This window comes from Pelmatolapia mariae, linkage group LG4 (assembly GCF_036321145.2).
Source record: "Pelmatolapia mariae isolate MD_Pm_ZW linkage group LG4, Pm_UMD_F_2, whole genome shotgun sequence".
Taxonomy (NCBI): domain Eukaryota; kingdom Metazoa; phylum Chordata; class Actinopteri; order Cichliformes; family Cichlidae; genus Pelmatolapia; species Pelmatolapia mariae.
The window spans coordinates 9,571,336-9,588,260 of NC_086230.1; the positions used below are offsets into that span (position 1 = coordinate 9,571,336).

Genomic DNA, 16,925 nt, shown 5'->3' on the forward strand with positions numbered 1-16,925 from the left:
AAATTTTGAGGTGCTGCCTCCATGGATTGGACTTGTTTGTTCAGAACATCCTAGAGATGCTCAATAGGAACGAGATCTGGAGAATTTGGAGGGCAAGTCAACCCTTAAAATTGCTATTGCTTTCCTCAAACCACTCCTGAACCATTCGTGCTTTTTGGCCTGGTCCATTATCCTGCTGAAAGAGGCCACGGACATGAGGAAATACGGTTTCCATGAAAGGGTGTTCATGTTCATGAAACAATTTGGGTAGATGGTACGTGTCAAACTAACAGCCACCTGGAGGACTCGAGGTTTCCCAGCAGAACATCGCTTTCCATAGGTCATCCTGGTCTCAGGTGTTCCCCAGGTAACCAATGCCCACAAATACCCAGCCATCCAGGCCGCCTTCTCTCATCGCTCCAGTTCTGATGCTCACATACCCATTGTTGGTGCTTATGGTCGTGGGAAGGGGTCAGCATGGACACCCTGACTGGTCTGCAGCTATGCAGAACCATACACAACAAACTGTGATGCTCTGTGTGTTCTGACACCTTTCTATCAGAACCAGCGTTAGATAGAGATAAAGAGAGATAATCATTGTTACTCACTTCACCTGTCAGTGCTCATTTTCTGTCTTACAAACAACAATCAGGCATAACATCGTAAGGAAAACTATAATAGGACCTTGTAATGTTCTCAGTACTTGCAGTACAGCCGTAACAATCGCTGTCAGTCATAACACGGGCTAGTTTTTACGCTAAGTTTGTGTAGTGTTTACCTACAAAAACTTGTATACCTATACCTGTTATTATTTCCCTCTTTACTCTGTCTCGTGACACCATTCCCATTCAGTTAGCTTGAAATAACAAATAGTATCACAGTGAGACTAAAGCTGTTTTTTTACACAGGAACTACAAAAGATGTCAGAAGAATTGGGTCAGGACATTGTCTGAAGTTTTCTTTTGTAGATGTAGCCCACAGCTGGAGATCATTTACATCAGCCATGAGCCGCCTGAACGAGGCAGAACACAGGACAGCCAATCGACAACCGCGAATTCACCTGCAGCTTTTTTCACATTGCCACAGATCGGTGCAGTCGGGCATCACAAAGCCTTTATACTAGGGAGCTGCATTTACACTTGCAACTCCTTCCACTGCTGCCTATAAAAGCTCATGTCTAAAACAACTGTAGACCATCAACCTCTGAAAAACAGGAGATTCTATGATGTTTAATAGGGTGATATCCCCTCAGAGCTGCTAGCGCTGCTGCAGAGTCGGTCTTGCTTGTGATATTTCATCCTATAATTATTGACTTGTCATTTTAATTTTTTTTCGTCCTCTTTAAGTGCAATCATTAACCAGCTTCAACCTAGATTAGAGTTTAAACATTATGTCGAGGGCTTACTGTACAGTTACTGCACTTCTTACCTCATCATAAACTCATAAAGTCAAAATAGTTTACTTTGAGGCAAACAGCCTTCAAATTATATAACTAATGTTACAGCCTTCCATGTTTGGCAGAGCAGTTAATGACTGTTTATACCCAATCATAATTTCAGTGGTGCTGGTTTGATCAAAGAAGGTCATTTGTACTTTTCATATATTGAGGAAAATGGTTTTCTTAAAATGTCTTGTGTGTAAATTGTATAAGCCAAAAGAAAACTCGATGTCAGCCCAAGTTTAAAAATCCATTTTGTAGCAAAACGTAGGTTTTTTTTTCATTTCCCCTGCACTCTGGGAGAGTATTTAAAATGACGACAGATCAGGGGGCATTTTACAGTTAAAGTGGTTTTGTGCTGTGGTGTCATCGCAGGAGTACCATGGCCTTCTGTCCCACTTTTATTGAGGGTGGCTGGTGTGACTGTGATAAATAATTCCCACTCCACTTGTGGTGCTTCGTCTTCTACTCAGACACCAAGGATCAGAAAATCCCTCTGAGCCTGCTCACCTACCTCTTCCACATCCATGTGTGCCGACTCCGCCTCGTTTTGTAGTCCTTGACAAGGAGTTTTAATAGTAACCTCCGTGACGTGGGTGTGTCTTTGCTGTAGTGTCGAGGAAATCTCTGTTACCTTTAAACCAGATGTCTGTTTGTTGAGCAGTAAAAGAGAGTTTCTATGGCACATCTCATTAAATCCGTGTACTTATTATGTCTCCTTTTCTCGTTCCGCACAGATACATTGGAAAATCAGATTCCATCACCATCAGCGTGTGGAATCACAAGAAGATCCATAAGAAGCAAGGAGCTGGCTTCCTGGGCTGTGTCCGCCTTCTGTCCAATGCTATCAACCGCCTTAAAGACACAGGCTGTAAGTGCCAGTGATACTTTAATGTATCTACCACACATTTTGGTGTTTAATTTTCCCTTTTTTCCCTAAACCCTCTTTAACAGTGTAGCTCTCTGTGGATTGACAATATATTTGGTGTTTTGTGTCAGCACAAGTAGCAAAGTAATATACTATAGGCCGTACTTCATTATCATTATGAACATTATGACCAGATGGATCTTTTTAAAATTTTGCCCGCTGGTCTCGTACTTTTGGCCCCAAAAAAGCAACCATGCTGCTTATATTAATTGTTGAAATTAGCAGCTCTAAGTCTGCGTTTATGGATCTCGGTGGGAAAAGGATGGACTGCACTGTTGATGTTTCTTGTCTAATGTGTGTCGAGATCTTGTATGTCAGTAGGCGAAGAATGGATTTAGACAGGCAGATCATGGAGTGTCTTCAGCGATGTGGAGAGATGGGAGCCTCAAGCTGCGGGTAGTGACCTAAAAAATAAGATCACAGATACAAGCGGTGAAAATGAGTTTCCTCCAAAGAGTTGGTGAGGGACGAGGCGTGGAGCTCAGTCCTTCAGAAGAGACTTAAAGTACATCTCTTCTGCAATGAGTCAGATGAGGTGGGTAGAATGCCTCACAGATTCTTCCTGGGTCAGGTGAAGTGTGCATGTCCAATTGGTGGGGGGACCTGAGGGCAGACTAGAACAGGCTGAAGAAAATCTGTCTCCGGCTTGGCTTAAGGCCGCCTCAGGGGAGAGGGTGGTCTGTGTAGCTCTGCTGAGACTTTGATTAAAGGATGTTATCAAGAAGGAGCACTAAATTCCCAGGAATTAAAGAAATGTAAAATATTTTGGAGCATAGTTAATAGAAGGATGCTTCCTAATAGTTGTCGGTTGATTATTACGAAATATATATTTGACATTTTAAAATAATTCTGATTCAGATAATGAAGGTCCTGAAGACTAAATGTGTTAATAGGATACGAATACAAGTTAAAACATGAGTCCTCTCCAGGTTGTTGTGAAAATTGATAATAAACATGCTAAAATACTGCTGCATTGTACTTTTCCTTGACATCCAGTTGCTTAATACATACAGAGACACTGTCAGGCTCCTACTTAATATATTGCATTAAATTATAATGCATGTGGAACAGGATATCCCCAATCTTTGTTTGAGGACATTTTCTTTAACGGGACTTCCTTAAAATTGAGATTTAAAGAACTCTTGCTCTCCTCACACTTAAAAGAGGGCTTTTCCTTCCAAACTGACTGTTAATATGTTCATTGCATTAATTAGCAGCTGCTAGGATTAGCCTGTGCTTTGGTAATGAGACAGAGGGACTTAATCTCAATAAAAACAAGTATGAAATCACAAACTTTAAAGATGATCTGTTACAGTTTTCCTTATACTTATCACACATGTGTAGTGTGACAAATGCTAAAAGCTCAGTTTCAGACTGTTTTTTGTGCTCGTGGCTCTGTATGATGTAGTTAAGAGCAGATATTCCTAATATGGTCCTCTCAGTCACAGGGCTCCACCCACATGCTGTTCAAAGCTTTTGTTTGCGAGGGGTAGCCAATTGGAAGAAAGCTGGCAGAGGAGGCCAACCTCAACAGCAGGCTGATGTGAGGTTTATTTTATCTGGATCTTGTACTTTAAAATATGCCTGGATCACCTCAGGGTTTTTATGTGTTATTTGATTTACTCAGGTTATTACAATCTGCTGGAGAAGATGACAGCAGTTAAATTGTCATTTACGGCCATCAGACCTCCACAGCTCACTGAAGCTGGACTATCTGTCCACACCGCTGCTGCCAGAGCTAAGCGACTGCAACTTAGAGTGGCTCCATTTAGTGCCCTGTCTCACTCGCTAAGCCTGACAGAGGCCAGACCGGGGTGTGAGAGGGGTCAGCACTCTGCCCCTGCCAGAACAGGAAGAGCCATTTAACATCACCCAGCAATTACGGTAAAAATGTCTCATGTCAGAAGCTAACTGGATAAATGAGACGAAGGTCTTAGTTAATGGCTCCCTATATAAAAGCCCTGCCAGATTGTTGTAGCTTCAGCAAAAGCGGTCTGGAGTGAGTCTGAGCCAGTACCTGCTCCATGGGCCTGCGGTCTTGTAGGCAGAACCGTGAAAGAATCCCACCAGTTTTCCTAGAAGCTCCTGACATTGTTGTTTTCCTGGAGGGACACAGGAAACCTGAACCTTGTGCCACAGCTGTGAGTGGTTTGCCTCTGCTTTCCCCCTCGCTGTCTCTCTCCCTCTCTCTCTCTCTCCTGGCCTTCTCCTCACCCCTCGGGTTTCTCCTCGAGTCTCCTCTGTAGACTGGCAACATGTGCGCGCGCGCACACACACACACACACACACACACACACACACACACACACACAAATGCCATTGTGACTAACCTCGCTCTATCTCCGTCTGCCGATCTAGACAACCGGTCATTTCACGCAGACATGCATAATTGTGCAGCTATTTAAGTGTAAGCATAGATATGTAGTGTTGTGGTCTCTCCCCTTGTGTGCGTTTGTCATTCTTTTGTCTGTGTGTGTGCTTTTACCAGCACTTGCCATTCGGTCCCCTCCACAAGCCTTACCGAGGGCACAGAGTACAACTTTTATGTATAATTGTAGAGTGTCTCGGGTTGACTGTAACATTTATATATAATTGCAGCGTTTATGTTTCATGTCCTCTTGTATATGACTGTGCAAGTATTTACATGTATACACTTTCATCCAACCTCAGCACGAGTACATTTTCTGTTTTGTCAGTGGCTGCTGACCTCCGGCCAGCCTCGTAACGCTTCGACCGTTGCCAGTTTTGGTCCCTGTTTAGTCTAGACACACATCCTGAGCTGATCTGCATGACACCCAGACAACAGAGAGCAGATAGTGGCATTTCTCATGTCTGCAGGCAACTTCTTTTTTCCTTTCTTTCCTTTCCGCCTGATCTCTCTCCGTTTCTCACTCGCTCTCAAATTCCGCAGACTTTAAGAAGTTCAGACAAAGAGTTTCCAGACTTTGGCAGAAGTTCATGTCCACGCTAAGGCTGAGCGGAATAGTGCAGGCTTTGTACTGAAATTTGTCAAATGTTTGACCCCAGCATTTGAACTGAAGCCCGCTCTGTACCGATGCTCAGTGAGTTTTTGTTTTTTTACTGCCAGTGGCTGTTCCACGGAGCAGACCATCTGTTCCAGGGCACAGCCAAGCTGTGGTCTGCAGACAGAAGAATGAGAGACAGATAATGACGGAGACTCTGAGTGATGTAAATGATACAGAGCAGTGGGAATTATCCAAAGTGTGTGGGGAGACGAATACATCCCAACACACGCTAGTTTACATGTGTCTTTCTGAAGTTGATGAATCCTTTTTTTCTTTTGTTTTTTTTACTCCTCCTTTCATCTCTATTCTCATTTCCTGTCTGTCTGATTGGCTTCTTTCTCTCCTCTTTGCCTCTCTCACTCTCTCCTGAACAGATCAGAGACTAGACTTGAACAAACTGAGTCCCAACGACAGCGACACAGTCAGGGGCCAGATAGTGGGTGAGTACGGTTTTGTGTGCCCGGTGTAAAACTATCCGGTGATACTTTATAGCTTCCTTTGACAGAGGTTGTAGAAGTGGGAGAGCTTGCAGTGAACCGCAGTGTTCTGTTTTGCTTCTCACGTGTATAAACAGCTCAAAATGAATGCGACCTGCCAAATGTTGCTTATTATTGTTGCTTGAAAATCTGCTTCATTTGTCACACACAAAATACATCACTGAAGCTCAGATTCACCACGTGCTCCCTGCAGAAGTTTAAAAACAAAAAAAGATCTGGAAGGAAATGCATTTTCGTTTAACCAGACCCTTCAGCATACCTCTGATTTAAAAAAAAAATTAACCCTTTTCCTGCTTCTAATAAAGACACAAAGTTCCATTTTGTGCATGGATAAAATATCTGCGCCTACGCTGTGAGCTGCAGTCTAGTAACACTCGTGTGTGTGTGTGTGTGTGCGCGTGTGTGTGTGTGCATCTGTCTGCCATGTGTTGCTGCAGTGAGCCTGCAGTCGAGGGACCGGATAGGCACAGGAGGTCCTGTGGTGGACTGCAGTCGGCTGTTTGACAATGATCTTCCAGATGGGTGAGTGAGTCGGGGGAACTCTCTTGTCTTCTCAGAAGAGATATTTTTGAAATTCATATAAGAATACGATATCTGCATGTAGTGAAAGGGGGCAGCGCGTCTACTAGATGCTTCTGTGTCTGCTTAACCGTGTGCTGTGTCTGTGTACGTTTCTGCTGCCAGCTGGGAGGAGAGGAGGACCGCGTCTGGGCGCATCCAGTACTTGAACCACATCACACGCACCACACAGTGGGAGAGGCCTACCAGGTGAGTACACTCTGCAGTCCCTGCAGAATCTCAAAGCCAGACCTCTTAAATCAAACAGCAGCAGGCTGATGGAAATCCACATCACTGACCTCAGTGCTCCCAAACTGGGGAGCTCTGGAGAAAAATTGAGTGGGCTCCTTGAAGGGGGGGAAAAAAACAAAAAAAAGGTGTCAGACAAATTGCTTCAGACAGTGGCGTTAAATGATATGGAGGAGCTGAGAAGAGCAGAAATGAAGGCATCTCTTTTTTTTCCCTCTGCCTTTTCTTCTTAGGTTCTTTTTCTTAATGTCTCAAGCAACCTCTTTTGTATTTATTACTCGATTCTGACGTCAGCCACACTCTTCTGTTAATTATTGAACTCCTCCTACCTGCCTTTTTCCCCTCTCAGGCCGGCATCGGAGTACTCCAGCCCCGGCCGTCCTCTAAGCTGCATTGTGGACGAGAACACGCCTATTAGCACGAACGGCGCCACGCCCACCACAGCGTTACCGCCGAGCGACGGCGACCAGCGGGCACAGGAGAGACGGGTCCGTTCGCAGAGGCACCGCAACTACATGAGCAGAACCCATCTGCACACACACCCTGACCTTCCCGAGGGATACGGTTAGTATTTGTGAACATGCGCACAGACTGGTGAAAAGACTAAAAATGTCACATTTACATGCTTTTTGCAGGTTTTGCGCTGTTCTGAGTAGGTGATTGCAGAAGATCGACAAACTGTCCTCATTTGCTGCAAATGCACTGAAAGAATTCCTATACGAGTCATGGCTTCCGATGATGCACGGGGCATTTCTTTCTTCACTGTTTATTCGTCACTCTGAATGTAATCATTAGTTGTGATTCATCTCTGACTCTCTTCCACATTTTGTCTCTAGTCCTTTCTTCTTCCCCTCACCCCCAACCGGTCTAAGCAGATAGCTGCCCCTCCCTAAGCCTGGTCCTTCTGGAGGTTTCTTCCTGTAAAAAGGGAGTGTTTCCTTCCCACTGTCGCCAAGCCATTGCTCATAGGGCGTCTTCTGATTGTTGTTTCTCTGTTTTCTTTTCTGAATTTTTAATATCTTTTATCACTTATAATAAAATCATTCTTACTGGTGGCAAGAGTGATAAACTCCTACTCCTCCTGACAGACAAACAGGTTATTAACTAATCTGACTAATCAGTTCGGTTCTTTTGAAATGGTGAAGTTGAACTTGAGCTCTCTGAAAAGATTGGAAGACTATCTTTAAAAAAAGTGGTATAATTCAGTGCACTGTGCTAATAGTACTGCACTTGACCCGGATTTTCTAATCTTAATGCAGATTAATCTCCAGTGAAAGCCGCCTCCACAACGAATAGTGCCATCATTCTACTGCTGTTGTGTTAATTGCTTGGCCCTCCTCCCTGCTCAACGCTGAGCCCAGCTAATCTGTGTCCTCATTCAGTCGGCCGCTGCTCGCATGACTCTGCAGTTCGACACAAGGAGCCTGAAATACTGGCTCCGTTTTAGACCATCTAATTGAATTGATCTAACTGTTAAAAGCTGGCTGCAGATACAGTCTTCCCCCCTCTGTTCCCCTGATTTTTTTGTTTTTTTGGAAGCAGACAATCAAACGCATTCATATAAAAGCAAACACACACAGGCTGCGTTTCCCTGCACAGCTCAAGGGAATTTTGTTTATCCTCACAGTAACATCATCTGCAGGATTTGGGAGCCAGAGCCATAGAAGCGTATCACAGCTTTGCCCTCAGTCCCTCAGATTAGGAGGCTCCAAGCATTGCTATGCTTGGTCCTCTACCTCCTTTGCTCCCCATCTCTGTACCTCTTTCTCTTAATCGAGTTAACATGAGTGCCAGAAGAAGCAACCTCGGCTGGACCGAAAACAAGTAAAGATTGTGATGTTTGGGCATCAATTCATTCAATTTTTTTTTCTGATAACACCAAAAGCTGCTGATTGAGAGAGTGACCTTTCATTTGCACATATAGCCAGTGTAACAAGACCGTGAGAAAGCCTCCTGTACTTGCTTAGCATGTCTGAATGAAGCTCTAAGGACCCTGTGGCTTAATTAAAGCAGCAGCTAGAGCGAGGGGTGTTCATTGTACAGCCTGCAGGACAGAACAGTCCTGCCAAAAAGATCCAATCTGGCCTATTTAGATGACTTTCCAGGGGGAGGGTGTATTTATTTATTGATTGATTTTTAAATTGGATCTATGAATTGACTCTACAATGTTGTTTCTTTGAGATTAGGCCCATAAACTGAAACCGCACTTGGAGCTAGACAGATCCAGCAATATAAGTACGTCCTCACTCTGACCTTACTTTGTTAATTCTTCGGGGTTTCACGTAAAACCTGTCAGCAGCGTTTTGGTTCCCGCATGAGCCAAGAGATGTCTGCCCGCGCCTCGAGCGTGCAGCGCGCTCATCGGCTAAGTGGTGGGTTTGTAAGGTCGTGTGTACGTGTGTGTTAAAGTAGGCTGGCACAGCCAAAGGGATGCCAGCGAAGAGCTCTCTCTTGGCAAGCAGCTCCATGGAAATATATGTCATGCCATGATGAATGAGCTCACCAACTAAAGAGTCAGACATCCCCCCTCCCCTCTCCAGTCTCTTCTCCTCTCCAGTGTTCATCTCCCTGTCTCTTACCTCACCCCCTCCCTGCCGCCACTTTCAGGCTGCCTTTTGGGATCTCCACTGACTCGAGCAGTTTTTTAAACTCCATCTGTCTATCACGCTCGAATGCAGACGGGGGTCGCCCAGTGGCATACAAATTCAACTCTGTTTTTTTCAAATTCGTCTGGATGATTTGATTTAACTGCACATTTAACTGCCTAATCGAAGTGTTCAAGCTAACATATAATGAACGGTTAATTGTATGTTTTTGTCTTACTACAGAGCAAAGGACAACACAGCAAGGACAAGTTTACTTCCTCCACACTCAGACAGGTGTCAGCACGTGGCACGATCCCAGGGTACCCAGGTATATTCTTCACAGGACGTCCAAATGCATACACATAACACTAGTTTAAAGCCAAAAATGCTTCTAGAATAAATGTAGTCAAACCTGTTGCTTGGCTCCAGTTTTCATGATATGCTGCTAGGATCAAAAGTTTCAGGTCACTGCACACAGACTGTCTTTGGTAGACAATTGGCTATTTTAATTGGGGGGAATGGGGAAGACACCTAAATCACTTATCCTTCTTTCTTATACTTCGCGGTCCCCCTGACAGAATCCATAGCTCGTGTTATTCCCGGTCGGCTTGCAGTGCGCCGTAAACCTGGAGCTGATTATGAGCCTAACATGCTGTGAGAAGACCCATGTCACGGGGCTCTGAGAGCAATTTGGTCCTCTGGCATGAGTACCGAAAGGCCCGAACCACATGGCCAACAGCACACAGGTCTCACTCAGTCATACCAGAGGCTGTTGAGTAACACCCGCTGAGGCATGTGCACCTTATTGATTACCGTATTCTGAAAGAATGCACAATCTCTAAAATGTGCATTTGTAGAAACAGACTTCAGTGCGCTCGCTCAATAAATCACGACTGATCACTTCTGTCTTGCATCCAATGAGATTATGAGTGATAGAGGATGTTTTTATTGGTCTAGATAGGAGCCTGTCAGGAGCCACTGCTTGTGAGGCTCTGGTCACTTTGGCTTCAAATCTTAAAAATTGAAAGGTTAGCGCCAGCGTAGCTGTAATTTCTGAACGTCTTGGTCTCCCTGGAGTCCAGCTGAAAGGCTGAAGGGCAGCTGTAAATAGTTTTAGATGGGAGGAAGAAGAAAAACAGAATAAAAGTGATTTCTCAGACATTCAGAATCCCGCTGTCTGCTTTAATTCTTTTCAGTGCTTAGTGCTGTCACGTGTTTCATATCTACGCTACATTAAATTTGCGCTTTCTAACTCTTTGTTTGCTGTTTTCGTACACCTCAGAGATCTGAGTAATGTAAACTGTGAGGAACTGGGTCCTCTACCTCCGGGATGGGAAATACGGAACACGGCAACCGGGAGAGTGTACTTCGTCGATCATAACAACCGAACCACACAGTTCACAGACCCGCGCCTCTCTGCTAACCTGCATCTAGTCCTAAAGTAAGCATGGCACGCTTCAATCAGGAAAATATGTGAAATAGACCGATGCAAAAGCAAAGATTTATTTTTGTTTCCATTTCGTCTCTGCAGTCCAAGTCCAAATGGTTCTCGAGGAGGCATCGAGAGTCAGAATGTCAGGTAAGGGTCGGGCTTCGTGGCAGCAGCACACACACACACACACACACACACAAGCAGACGCTGCCAGACTTCATTCGTATAGTTTGCCTCCCTCCGAGCCAATGTTTTTGCCCCGGGATCCTGCGTGTTCACCACCTGCAGACGTTCAACACTCAGCGCACTGCTTCTGCTGAGCAGACGTCTGCGAGCACTCACCCACAGAAATACATACACAGGGCACTTCCCCCGCACGCTCTTTCTTTTCAAATTTCCAAATTCCTCAGTCCATGCAGAGGGTTTTGATCGTAAAGGCGTTTTAGCACACTATCCGTCACAAAGCTGTCTTTGGCCAGACATCAAATAGCAGAGTGGAAACCGAGGCTGGCGTGTCTGCGGCCGAGCAGCGTCTCAACGTCCAGGAAGCGAAGCATAAATTCTATGCCCAAAGTAAATGAACGAACCGTAATGGCCCGCGCTCGGTGCATGTCGGCGTGCGGGGATGCACATGCTCAGAATTTCTTCCCCTGCGCAGCTGTTCAAACACACACTGCGTAGAAGCAGCAGCAGCCACCGTAGAATTACCCAGAGGCCTTTGCTCTGCAAAAGCTGCAGAAGTGTACGGGCGCTTTGGTGGGCTTTCTCCGCCTGACCTCATTCCTGCTCCGTGCAGAGATGGAATGCATCGACACGGAGATCAGGTTTCTTTCTTCTTTTTTTTCCCTCCTTCTCTTTTCTGATGGATCAAAGGACGTGTTTGGGCTTTTGGATTAGCTGGGCCCTGTGGCCCTCCTAACAAAGTTAAAAAATAAAATAAGTTGCTTTGCATGCCACATTTGTTTATAATAATTTGTCATAAGCGTAATTATGACCAGATGTATAAAGGAGAAAAAACGGAATTTTGATTGTGTATAAATTATGATAGGAAGATTAGTTAATAAGTGGGTGTGTGTTTTTAAAGTAAGATAGAAAAATGTCTGCAGTTATTGGAGTTCTTGTGCTGTGTGGTTCCTCTTTTTGTGTGTGCGTGTGTTAAGTCTTGGTTACTCAAGAACACTTGGACCTTGGTCTGAGATATGCAAAACCTCCACAAATCTATGTTAATCCTTTCTCTTTACAACTACCATATAATAGATCATCTATAGGCTTTTTTAGGTTCTGTCACAGCTTTGGAATGACTTTCTAACTTGTGACAAAAGTCTGGAAAACACATCATTCTTCATGCATTTCCTTCAAGACATCTGTCTTTTATCAGATTTTTTAAAAAAATTTTCACCCTCCGTGTGCCGTCACCCCAGAAAAATGTTTGAGATATATATATTTATATATACATCTGTCAGTGTTATAGTGTATTGCCCTCTTTTTATTTGCTAAAGACACTGCCTGAGCATCCAGAGTGTGGTTTTGGTTAAACTTCCTCTGTGATGTTGCAATCCTCTGCAGAATCCAGCCGCTTGAATGGTCAAGGTCACTGTCCAATAGGTAACCGAATCCTCGTCTGGTTTTAAGACCTGGCTGCAGAACTGCCCGTCTGTACAGTTGCATGAGAAATGATATTAGCCTCTCAGACGTTTGTGATTTGTTGCGCGGCGAAAACATTGCTTTTATTGCAACAACTTGTCTTTGCAGTGAGCGTCTTCAGGTAACATGCACCAGAGTCGTGCTCCTCAGTGAGCTTTGGAAGGAGAACAGAGCCGTAGGGCCGACAACTGTGAGCGAAAGAGACAGAGAGACGGAGCAGGGACGTTTTGATTTATGGGTGAAAGTGCAGCGAGAGATGCTTGTGCCTCCTCTCCCGCTCCTTCCCTCCCACCATCTGAGTGTCTACATTATTTTGGTGCTGTCAGGACAGTGCCCTTCCTGCCTTCCCTCCCTCTAAGTCTAGTCTGCAGGAAATAAAGGGCTTCACAAGGAGGTCTTCGGTGTCCTATGGGGCCCTGTGGCTTTCTGGGATAGCAGGAACTGATTGAAAAGCCAAACTGGATTCTGCCTGGTAGACACCAAAACCAAACTCAGTCACTTTTTCAAGAAGTTGTCATTGTGGTGCAGGGGAATGCAAGCTGTTGGGTGGATAGTTTAAGGTAGTAGTGCTGAGCTAAACGAACTCCGGACACGTTTTTAGGTCTCCTCCCTGTGTTTCTTTGCCTCACTGAAAACCTGATAAAAGTTGGCGTAGACATGATTGTTTTAACCTTGGCGTCACTTTTGAGTGTTACTTCCTACATAGCCATACTGTGCTGGCAGACTGTGGTGTGTGCGTGTGTGTGTCAACCACCCTCTGTGCTCAGCTCCACAGTCTGGTGTTTATGACCCTGCTCAGGGGCGAGCATGCCTGCCCCCCCCCCCCCCCCGGGCCACTGAAGTGCAAAAGGCCACTGTGTAAATAATCCTTTAGTGAAGGCCTCATAGAGGCTCTTTTGACTCTGTGTGTGTGCTGTGTACCCCCCTCTGAGGCGTTCTTCCCAAACCCAACTCAAAAGTTGTATTCTACACTGGAGTCGGGAGCTTGGTCATCATTAGCCTCAGACAAAGATCACAGTCTCGCTATTGATCGGGCGGTAAGAACTTTAAAAGGCAGCAGTGTTTAAATTAAAACATTTGTGCTTTATTCTCTGCTTACTTTATACTGATGTAGAGCAGTCTGATGCAGACATTTAGATCTAAAGAGGATTAACATGGCCACCCAGTGGTTTGTGAACGACCTCTGTTGGATGAGATGGTGAAGCTATTACCTAGCGAGCTGAAACATATAGACATTGTGCTAAGTAACATCAAATAAAATACCCAAACTGTCACACAGACCCACAGGTGGGTTGTAGTTACAGTTAACCACACCGCAAGCCATCATTCTTGACAGACAAGTGCTTTACAAATGCTTCAAAAAAACATCAACCGCACGATTCAGTTCAGTGCCTTAATTGAAAACGAACAGCCTACTCACCTCCAACCTGTCAATCAAAGTGGCCGTGTTCCTAATAATGCACAACTTGAAGCTTTTATAGTTTAAAGAGCGAGTTATAAAGAAAATTCCCCTGAACACTTGTCAAAAATGAACCATAGAAACACGGTCTTTAAATTTGAACATTTTCAAATACTTTGGTCTTAAAATTAGGTAAATACGGCTTCAGATGCACAACGCCCAAATGCAGATGCAGTGTGTCAAAAAAGTCCACCCTGTTCACTGGTTTCATAGGAATTAAGAGGGTAATGGCAGCCAGGTGGTGCTAATCAAGTGTAGTTGATTAACTGATGATTAGCAAGTGTGAGGGTCTTCATATAAACTGAGGTTTTGTCAGTTCGGGGCTTTCAGGTGTGTGTTAACACAATGCCATGGAGGAAAGAGACCAGCACTCATCGTAATTAAGCAAATGTTGCTGCCCATTAATCTGGGAAAGATTGGTGGTTTTAAAACCCATCATTCTACATTCGACAGATGGATCGATGAGACCAAAGTGGGGATGTTTGGTCATAATATTTGGTGAAAATCAAACACAGTGATGTGGAGGCGTGATGATTTGGGCTTATTACGTGACCTGGGCACCTCACAGTCACTGAGTCGACCATGAACTCCTCTGTATACCAAAGTATTCTAGAGTCAAATATGAGGCCGTTTGTCTGACAGCTAAAGTTTGGCTGAAATTGGGTCGTGCAAAAGGACTCTGATCCCAAGCACAGCAGCATTGTGCTGTTATTAGGGTGCACTTAATTTTTTACACATTCCCTCTGCATTTCGGCTGAATGTTTGTGAAATAAATAACGACACAGTGTAACAATATGTGACCTTTTATTATTCATCCCAGGTTGTATTTGGCTGAGGCTACGTCCACACTAGCCCCGGATAAATTTGAAAATGGCGTATACGTCTGAAAACGCTCCGCGTCCACACTATCGTTTTCACAGAGTTGTGCATCCACATTGAAACGGCTGAAAACGCTTATGTTCCAGTACTGCACATACGTGAAATGCAAGAAGATTCGACCTGCCTCATTTCTGTCTGCTGTTTATTTACTTTCCGGCTCTTTGAAACATCGCGGCAAAATGTCGAGGGAAAGCACAGAGTTTTTTAAATGGACTAACAATGAGGTGAAGTTGTTGCTGCGAGTAACACAAAAGTACAAAGTTGCAAAAACGAGTGAGAATTAAATAATTTGAAGAAAAGCTATCTGGAGCATGTACAAACTGATATTAATCTTTAATAGGGCTGTCAAAATTGAGCGCAAACAAAACAACTGCTGTGTAATGCCCTCCGCTATCTTAGTTTAATTGGTCACATGACAGCATCACATGACTAAAATGTGTCATCCTTTTCGAAAAGGCTCAGGGTTCGCTGTCCACACTGTGAAGCGAAAACTGCGTTTTTAAATGTATGCGTTTCGAGAGCATTTTCAAAACGCTGCGTTTTCCTTGAACGAAAACGGCGTCTCAGTGTGGACGGGAGGCCAAAACGGAGAGAAAACGATGCGTTTTCAAACGAAAACGTATTTGTGTGGACGTAGCCTAATTTTAAGACTAGATTATTTTCATGTTGTGATATGTAAGACTTTAGACCTGACTGAGGAGTAGCTTTAGTGAAGGCCGACTGTGACTCTCCTGTTTAGCTGTATAGATCCATGCCTTTCTTTTTCCCTTCCACACAACATTTTCCATATGCCAAAACAGACAGTAAATCCTGCCTTGACTTACTTTTGACCAAATATGTAGTTGCTGCTTTTCTACTTTGTAGGCCAGTATGCGGTATGACTTACAATCCATCACAGCGTGTGTAGGCTTTTCTCTCGCCGACTGTTGGTGACAAACTTTTGGACTTGTCAGAATGTGCCTGCACATCTCTGAGGGATGGCCTTGAGGACCTTACATTACCTCAAGTTTATGCGATGAGTCAAAAACAACAGAGTATGTATTTTTTTAAAAAAAAGAAAAAGAATAAAAAAGACTGTTTTCAATTCGGTCATCCCTGGGTGCAAGACTATCAGGTTTCTGCCAGGTGTGGGGGAATGTATGCATGTATGCGTGCGCACGTCGTGATGTCTTACCTCCAGTAATCCCACCTCCACCTACTGTATGTCTGTGTGTATGCGAGGAGCTGTTTGACTTGATGGTCTTCCCAGATGACCTCAGTGTGTTTACTCCTCATTCCCTGCACTCAGCAAAGGACTAAGAAAGTACGCTGACTCTGAGAGTGTTGCGTTTTTGAGCCTTTTGGCTTTTCTCTTGTTATTCTTGCGCTAGTGCTTGCTTATTTTTCTCACAAGCGATGTGTGTCTTTTTGTCTCCTTCTTTTGGCCCCTTCTCATTTTCCTCTGCCTTTCCTTGTGATCTTTCCCCCGCAGTCGTCAGAACCAGTTGAAGGATCAGGCCCAGCAGGCTCTGGTGTCCCCCAGTCAGCTCCCCGAGGAGGCCGAGTGCCTCACGGTGCCCAAGTACAAGCGAGATCTTGTTCAGAAGCTCAAGATCCTTCGCCAGGAACTGTCTCAGCAGCAGCCTCAGGCCGGCCACTGTCGCATTGAGGTGTCCCGCGAGGAGATCTTTGAGGTGAGTAGGGAAAGGAAAAAGCGAATTCACGTCCTCGTTACAACTAAAGCTCTCATGTTCAGAAACTGGTACGTGATTTAAACCAGGAGAGTATTCACTTGAGAGCCAGAGCATGTGCGAAACATTTGAAATGAGATTGTGGAAATAATAAATGCGCTCCGTTGCACAACCACCTGATCCTTTAACCTAAAACTCCAGCCAACATATTGACATTTGGCAAAAAAAACCCTCCCCAAAAACACAAAACAATCAATGCCCTCAATTTCTCCACAATGCTACAAAATTACATGCCTTGTAAGTTGAGCAACTACCACAATTACTTGTGTACCCGCTGAGCAGCTTGTAATTGCACAAGTTATTTATAGGTATTTTTCTCCCCTGTTCTCCATGTGTACTCCCATAAAGGTCGTTGCCCATAGCAGTTTGGCTGTAAGAGCGATTTCTCTCTCACACACACACCTGCACGCACGCACACAGTTATCTATGATGTGTGAAGGCAGTCTGTTCAAAATCTAAAGCAGACCCTCTTGTTCGAGATGAAGTACATTTTCTCAGCGGGGGAGGGTTTTTTGGGTTTT

The 16,925-nt window shown here is 44.5% G+C and overlaps 1 protein-coding gene across 1 annotated transcript in view; it reads left to right on the forward strand.

The window, feature by feature from the left end:
* The window catches only part of LOC134625945 (E3 ubiquitin-protein ligase SMURF2), a 55,420-nt gene that overhangs the window by 31,278 nt on the left and 7,217 nt on the right, over positions 1–16,925 (forward strand). Inside the window, exons 4-12 of the mRNA XM_063471351.1 lie at positions 2,155–2,288; positions 5,746–5,811; positions 6,306–6,390; positions 6,553–6,636; positions 7,025–7,239; positions 9,504–9,588; positions 10,543–10,701; positions 10,792–10,839; positions 16,146–16,347. Of these exons, the coding sequence (XP_063327421.1) occupies positions 2,155–2,288; positions 5,746–5,811; positions 6,306–6,390; positions 6,553–6,636; positions 7,025–7,239; positions 9,504–9,588; positions 10,543–10,701; positions 10,792–10,839; positions 16,146–16,347 (1,078 nt within the window). The remainder of the gene's footprint in view (positions 1–2,154; positions 2,289–5,745; positions 5,812–6,305; positions 6,391–6,552; positions 6,637–7,024; positions 7,240–9,503; positions 9,589–10,542; positions 10,702–10,791; positions 10,840–16,145; positions 16,348–16,925) is intronic.